This window comes from Cupressus sempervirens, chromosome 3 (genome assembly GCF_028749045.1).
Source record: "Cupressus sempervirens isolate cs-2001-9-10 chromosome 3, ASM2874904v1, whole genome shotgun sequence".
Classification (NCBI taxonomy): domain Eukaryota; kingdom Viridiplantae; phylum Streptophyta; class Pinopsida; order Cupressales; family Cupressaceae; genus Cupressus; species Cupressus sempervirens.
In genome coordinates this window covers 1,033,799,370-1,033,807,452 of record NC_143120.1, presented here as the reverse complement: position 1 = coordinate 1,033,807,452, position 8,083 = coordinate 1,033,799,370, and the positions used below count along the sequence as shown (strand labels likewise).

General features: G+C 37.1%; 1 protein-coding gene across 1 annotated transcript; it reads left to right on the top strand.

Annotated features, from left to right (window-relative positions):
* The first annotated feature begins 596 nt into the window (after positions 1-596).
* On the top strand, positions 597-5,431 carry LOC149570266 (uncharacterized). The gene is made up of 4 exons (XM_089822902.1): positions 597-1,381; positions 1,740-1,895; positions 2,271-2,882; positions 3,482-5,431. The coding sequence occupies exons 1-4, from the start codon at positions 1,046-1,048 to the stop codon at positions 4,793-4,795; spliced, it is 2,418 nt and encodes an 805-aa protein (XP_089679028.1). The 5' UTR covers positions 597-1,045; the 3' UTR covers positions 4,796-5,431.
* The last annotated feature ends 2,652 nt before the right edge of the window (positions 5,432-8,083 follow it).

Genomic DNA, 8,083 nt, shown 5'->3' with positions numbered 1-8,083 from the left:
CCCCATGATCCCATATCTTTGCCCCATAACCAACTAAAATCTATTCAAAGAGTACGCAAAATACAAAATAAACAACTAAACAAAGACAAAACAAAATTTAAAAATGTTTTTGGGAAAGGACTTCCAAAAGCAAATCCGATGTGTTGATTTGGGGTTGGAATCCGTTTTTATGGTGTTCGAAAGTTCCGCAAAGCAAGCCTCCAAATTAACAAAAAATAAATAATAATATATTCCTAAATAAATAATAAATTCGTATGTTTGTAGCATTGGTTTTGCAAGCTCGGGGCCAGGCTGTCCGGAAAGCGACAAAACACACATAAATACCCGATTTCGTCAAAAATATCCATAATTATGCCGGCCCTACAATCTCAACCGTCCACGTGTCCATTACAGGTCATCCAGCCCGTCGATTCTGTTGCCCCGCGAAAAGTACGCCGCGGTCGTTATATCAGCAGGCTAAATCAGCGCAAATATATCAACGTATCCGGTTTTACGATATCCTAAATCTAAAAACACCTATTCACATTAACTGCAGTGGAATGTTTTGTAACTGTAGTTAGCGGGAGTTGACTTCCCATCCCCAGCTGGATGTGAGTGCTCTGCCTGTTTTAATGTGGAGTTACAATTTGTAATGCAGCTTGTGGGGTGTTCAATTTTCATTAATTTGACTGTGGGTGGGTAGAAGCAGAACTAGAGGATTCTGACTTAATATAAAAAAATTCAGTTTGTTACATGACGAATTGGACTTAGTAGAGATTATAGATTATATCTATGGCTGATGATGAAAAAGTAGAGATTTTTAGAGGATTTTGAGGACGGGGGCGATTCAAGCAATGGAATTTGCCGCTACCCACATGCAGATGTAGATCATCAGTTTCTAGGAGTTTTAAACTTCGTTTTTGTGCCTTCAAATCCAGTTTCCTCTGTAAGTTTATGGTTTCCAAGAGGATGAGATGAAGGTACCATAATAGGCAGCTAATTTCATCTCCACCAGTAGATATATCTGTTGGGGAAGAGTGCTTTAATCACCATATTGCAGTTAATCATGGTGGCTAAGATGATCAGATGGAGACCTTGGCCTCTTCTGGTTACAAAGAAGTATCAGCTTAACTTGGTCTTGCATAGCCTTGAAGCTCTTGGTAGCGGTGAGAATGGTGGGTTTAAGGATTGTTCCAAATTAATGGCCCTAATCAAATGGAAAGGCCCGAGGAGGAAATTGGGTTCTAGGTTCAGAAGTATTCAGAAGAATTGCACAAGTTTTCATGGAGTTGGAGATGATGGAATTGTGGGATGGGAGGAGACTTTCGGCCATGTTTGTGTGCTTACTCTGCTCAAGGACAATGCCTTTCATCGGTGGGATGTTCGAATTCAGATCATCAGTGTGAGTTATATTTCACCAAGTTTTTAAGATCATCAATTCTTTCTGTTCGGTGCATGTCTGGCTGGCTACAGATCTAGCTTTTTCATTTTGCTTTTTGTGTGGAATGTGATAATGTTCTTTGCATGTTATGGATTCAAAAGAAGAAATCAATTGTCATGTTTTTAGGCGTCGGTCTCTGTTTTGATTGGGCATTGATGTTGATTATAGGGACCGAATTTCAATATTAATGAGGATGAATTGGTGTGCATGTGAGTCACGAGAATAAAATAAAACCACTTTTTCATGGTATGGCCCTCTTGATGTCACTTATTTTTGTTACAAAACTGACACAAATGTTATTCTGGACCAAAATTCACAGGAAATTTTGGAGGAGTCGAAATCTAGACAATCTGTTGTTGGAACAGCTTTGCTGAACCTTGGGGATTTTGCTTCACCGCTTGAAAGCACAAAACAGACCACCAAAATCCCCATATCTTGTTGCGTTGGAGGTGTCACAAAAGAAGCAGCGCTTGTGGTAAGTTTGTGTGCATTGTATCCCAATCCATGCTATTTCTAATTGTTTTGAGTTTCTGATTATTTGCTCCAAATTTTTATGTTTTATGCCCATTCAGATTTCGTTGTTTATTCGAATCATTATTTTCCTTAATGGTATCTTGGAGAAATATTGGAGATGGAGCCACCATAGGGATTATCTGTTTGTTTATGTTTCTGATTATTTGCTCCAATTATTTCTTAAAATTTATCCCTATCCAGATTTCCTTGTTCAGTTGTACATCTAAATCATTTATTTTCCTTGATGAGCTTAGAGAAATATTGGAGATGGAGGCACTGTATAGGGATTCTAGTGCATGTGAAATTTTCTTCCTCATTCATTTCTTCTTATATGCAGGTCACTTTGGGTTTTGAGGAACTTCAAACAACGCAGATAGCATTTGACCCTGTTCAGCGGCTTTTGATTCCCTTATCATGCATGAAAGGGCCTTGTATCACAGATGCAAGTTTTATCGAAGAACCTTCAAAGAGATCAGAGAAGGATTCTTCAGATGAGGATGGGAGTAATTTTTCCAAACGGTCACCACTCAGTAGTGAAGAATGTGAAACTCCTGAATTGTATGACTTAGATTCAATTGAGGATTGTGAAGATGTTGAAGTTGAGGAAGGGAGCGTTTCGACCTTCTATGGGACCGTCAGTTATGATACTCTTGCTGCAGTCAATCTTTTGGCCGCAGCTGTGTGTCTAGATGGCAAGGAAGATCGCCATGGGGTGAATGAACTTGTTCTTCCTAAACTCATTGATGAAACATCATCCTCAGATTCAGATCCTGCTACTCCACCAGTTTTGAAGCGGACCCTTCTTTCTTGGAGAGCTGGGAAGTTTAGTTTTAAATCGCCAAGAGCAAAAGGGGAACCACTGCTGAATAAAGCATGTAGAGAGGAGGGTGGAGATGATATTGATCTTTTCCGTAGACAGCAAAGTCCTCCCTATGGCGCTATATATCAGGTCTGAAATCTCTTTCTTCAATGGTAGATTAAGAGAATCTGACAAGTTCATGATTTATAGGAAAGGGTATTGTGCTTCAAAGGTCTTTTGTGGGATGGCCCAGAGAGCTTTCAGGCCAAATAGAAATAGATCCTAACATTATCAGATTTCCACAATCCATTTGAAATGTGTGCATTTTGTTTCTGGATTCAATTGTGAGTTTTTTTAGCATCGACGTTTCCGATCACACTCCATGATCCATAATCAGGATGAGAGAATTTCAGATCACACTCCATGCTTCAGCATCAGGATGAGAGATCTGGATGAGAGAATGCATTCTCTTATCCTGATGCTGGATCATGGAGTGTGATACGAAACACCGATTCTAAAAACACTTACAACAATCAAATCCACAAATAAAATGCACACGACAGAGACCCTAATTTCTGATTGGTTATTTTGTTTTGGCCTTTCATGATCATGCAGCCTCCCAAAACATTGAATGCAATCTATGTTGCTTTAGAATCCCATATTTTCCTAATCCTTTAGATCTCTAGTAGGAACAACTAAGATCCAACTTTTAAACATAAACTAATTCTCATTTTGGGTTATTTTTGCAGGATAGTGAAAATGGAGCAAAATCAAACTTTTCTGCCTTTGGAGATGACCAATTCACCATAGGCAGTTGGGAATGGAAAGAGCTGGTTAGTAGAGATGGGAAAATGAAACTGTCAACACAGGTATTTTTTGGCTCAATTGATCAGCGCAATGAGAAAGCAGCAGGGGAGAGTGCTTGCACTGCTTTGGTAGCTGTCCTTGCTCATTGGTTGCATACAAACCCAAATTCTATGCCAGTGAAATCACAATTCGACATGTTGATTAGAGAAGGATCACAGAAGTGGAGGAAGCTTTGTGATGTGGATGATTACAAGGAGAGGTTTCCTGACGGACATTTTGATCTGGACACAATATTGCAAGCTAAGGTACACAACTTGTCTGTTATTCCAGAAAAATCTTTTGTTGGCTTCTTCAGGCCGGAAGATCTCCAAGATTCTTTTGACTTCCTGCAAGGGTGTATGTCCTTTGATGAAATTTGGGAAGAAATCACCAATGCTAGTAATGTGAAGGATCAAGATGAGAAGCAGCATATTTACATAGTTAGTTGGAATGACCACTTTTTTGTACTCAAGGTAGAGAATGATTGTTTCTACATAATCGATACACTCGGGGAAAGATTGTTTGAAGGGTGTAACCAAGCCTATATCTTAAAATTTGACGAGGAGACAACAATTTATCAGTTGCCAGAAAAAGACCCACAGAAAGGAGAACAAAGTAGCACAGTTTCAGCATCCACTACTGCAAAAGACTCAAAAAATGCAGTTTTGAAAGATTCGAAATCCGTAGCAGCAGCAGAAGATAGTGTAAAATCCTTGAGTGCAAAGAATTCAAAACCTTCAACAAAAGATTCAAAATCTGTAGCAGCAGCAGAAGATAGTGTGAAATCCTCGAGTGCAAAGAATTCGAAACTGTCAACAAAAGATTCAAAATCAGTTAGTCCAAAAGATTTTAAATCAATGCCAAGTGTGGAATTGAAATCTGTCACAGAAGAGGATCAGACATCGCTAACAGCAAAGGACTTGAAAATTTCTAAGGCAGAAGGTTTGAAATCTATATCAGCAGACAGTACAAATCAAGAGCAGCAAGATGACTCAAAGACTGAAGTTAGAGACACAAGGGAACTTGAGGTATTGAACAATATAGAGAATGATAATAAGCTGATTTGTAAAGGCAAAGAATCTTGCAAAGCATTTATCAAAGGGTTTTTGGCAGCTTTACCACTCAGACAACTGCAAGTAGATTTGGAAAAGGGTTTGATGGGAAGGATCCCCTTGCATCAGCGCCTGCAAATTGAGTTTCATTATACAGTGGAGTAACAACTTTTGATTTTTGACACACCTTCCCACTATATACATACCATTCATAGAAAGATGTTTGGCATTTTGATTTGATACTTCAGTTAACCTTGACAAAATGTTATATATGTGCCTCTTATAGATTTTGTACTATTTTTATGTCTCAATATTTTGGGATTAGAAAGAACAATCGTCTTTTAGCAGCTGCATCTGAAAAAGAAACAGGGAAGCAGCTTGTGTAGTTTCTGGATTCAACTCACCATGACCATTACAAGGTCCTATGTTTACAAGCATATATCAGATTCAGCATATGGCGAACATCCAACCAATACAAATTGCACATTGGTTTTGAAATCGATTATAGTTTTGTAAAAAACTGGTACTCTCAAACCTGTCCTGCTAATCAGAAACGAGATGATTGCTCCATTTGTAAGGGAAAGTTCTCCTGTACAGAGTTTATGTTCTAAAATAATATGCTGGCATGTTCTCTGAAATTGAGATTTGTACAGCCTCCTATGACAATGCTTGTAGTTGTAAGGCCAAGGCAACAATGCATTGTTTAGCCAAGCCAACAATGCTTGTAATGCCATGGCATTTGAGTGTGATGACTGTAATTGCAAGACAGAACTTTTTTGTATGAACACGGTGTTCAGTTTAGAGCTTTTGTTAAAGTGTTTCTTCTTCCCCACTGCAATTTTAATGCTTGAATCATAAGCAAGTCATCTTTAACTTTGATGGGGGCAAAATTTTGTAAACTGTAATAGAAAAGCTTCCTGACAAACTGGCTATTGATCCAGTTTGTGAAACAATACTGGGTATCCAATTTATAGCACTAGTTTTTTTTAATTGTTTGCATTACCAAATATGGAAGTTTCAATAATTAAATTAAAGAAGAATGTATAAACAGCAAACAAATCTGAGAAGAGAGATATATAGACCTACCTCCTCACACTTTCATAGCTCAAACAGTAATTTCATGATCTCCGCCTTGCCATGGACATGTGAACCATTACAAGAACAACCTTCCCCAATTACACTTGTTCCTAAAAAAATGACACTTGTCCATGGCCGGACATTTTCTCCAGACCAACTATTCGTAGCAACAGAACTACCCAGAAGTAGCACTGCTTTATACAATGATCACATTGTTTATCATTTTCAACTGAAAACTTTTGCTTGTCATCAGACATGTTTAAGCTAGATATATAAATTTATGTTTTTCTTAATATTTCGGATACACAACTTCTCCTTCAAGAGGAGTGTTTAAATGTTCAGAAAACAACAAAAGATTGCATTACTTTGGCTGAACTTGTCCAGCAGTATAAGACAGAAATCAATTAATGTGTATGCACCATGCAGCCTTTCTTTTGCTGTTGACCCTGCCACCCAAACATGCTTTGAAACATGCAACCGAGGTATGGTTTAAGAAGAGGCTTTTATTTAATTTTACCAATCTTGGTGAATTCCCCCGTTGATACAAATAGAATCTTAAGAAAATCATTTTAAAACTGCACATCATGGTGTCGGATGTTTAACAAATTTTCTACATAAGAAACACTATTTATAAACATTTGGGGTATGGACATGCTATGGAAAATCTACACTTATGGCGAAACAATATGTTTTGTATCTATACATGTATTTAGTTACACCTACTAGTTGCAAATCCAATTAAACAAAAAGTCCTTATTTTGTTGGACAATGGACCAAATGACGAGCATAATACAAGCTGAATCTGTAACAAACAATCCTTAATAAAATAATAGTCTTAGTGAATAAATCAATGCCAAAATGACATGAACTTGTGTTAAATAAGCCCATTAAAAAGAAATCAACATGCTAGTAGTCACTATAGATAAGACTAGCCAGATAAAATCCTATTTTGCAGCCCACAACGATTAACTGCACACACTGTTGGAAGCTATAATCTTCATTATCAAATCTCAAGGGATTCTGTGCCATTCCATTGCTAATACAATCCTACAAAACAATGCTATATTCTTGAATTGCCAATTATAGTTGAAGTTCCAAAATCAATCATAATATACAACAGCATATTTGATAAAATCTGATATTAAAACCAGGCAGAATTGTTTAGATCACTCGCACAAGCCATTGTCCTGCGAAGGGGTTATTCACTAAAGGCATAATTTTGCACTAACAGCATTTGGCTTATTAGCAGCATACTTGCTTAGATAAAGAAAAATAAATGGCAAGAGCTTATGTATAGTCTGATTTGTGGTTTGATCAAAAAATAAATTAATGATTAGATATGTCAATACAAAAACATCCCAGCACAATTTATCCAGAATAATTGAACAAACTATAAAAACATCATAATTCCAATTAAAATTATTTCCACTTTTGGAATTGCTCAATAGGTCCAAACCCAATCCCGGGTTAATCACATTGATAATAAGCACATCACGGTGGGAAAAGGAATACCCATGGTATAACCGTAGCAATCTCTTTGTTTGAAGTGGCAAATGAACTTCATGACGCAATTGACCAAAACAATTTGGCTAGCTAAACCAAGTAAAAGTCAGAAGATATATAGCCTCGGCATCTATTTTTGTATTCTATTCAGAATAGTTCAATTGAAATAAGAAGTTAAAAGTTCAGAAAGTCTTTGCCAATTTTTAAAAATTCAATTTTAATGTCATCTGGGTAAGCATTTTCTAACTTCAGGGGCTGCTGTCTACATTGAGTACAGTACAAGCTGTTTATATTGATACCAGTAAACCAAACCCTAATTATTTTTTCTTATAAGTGTTTTAACAAATGAACTCCAATAAACTATACAATTTTTTCATGTTTTTTTCCAATGCCTTGCATTCGCATCTGAAAAGCCCACAAGTGGAGCTTCAACCCAAGTGCGATTCCGACATGAAAAGATAACCGAGAGTGAATAATTTAACAGTTATGGGAGTGCTAAATTTCCTCATTTAGTCAACAAAAACTGTTTGTGGAGTTGATATCATTCACACGTCCATTCTTCACTCTCTTCAATTGTAATCTCTTGGGACAGAAAAAAACTCGTGGGTAGAAAATAAAGAGGGATTCTATTACTGAAGGCATTAAAACTGTTATAAAATTCACCGTACACACTATCAATCAGTATTTTGTTTTGAAAAGCAGTTCCTAACGAAAGGTTAAATTTCGTTTTCATGAACTTTACAAAACTGCACCTTGTTGAAAAGGGACTTCTCAATAGAATCTGCTTGAGCTACGTCACCTCTTGCGCAGGTATATCAATGTTTTAGGCTTGAAATCTCAATGGCCACATCATGAGCTTAATTTTATTTCCTG

Bases quoted from the DNA above. Each gene is read 5' to 3' on its own strand.
- LOC149570266 (XM_089822902.1), top strand. From the start codon at position 1,046: ATGGTGGCTAAGATGATCAGATGGAGACCTTGGCCTCTTCTGGTTACA. The intron at 1,382-1,739 runs GTGAGTTATATT...CAAAATTCACAG, and splicing joins TTCGAATTCAGATCATCAGT to GAAATTTTGGAGGAGTCGAA. The intron at 1,896-2,270 runs GTAAGTTTGTGT...TCTTATATGCAG, and splicing joins CAAAAGAAGCAGCGCTTGTG to GTCACTTTGGGTTTTGAGGA.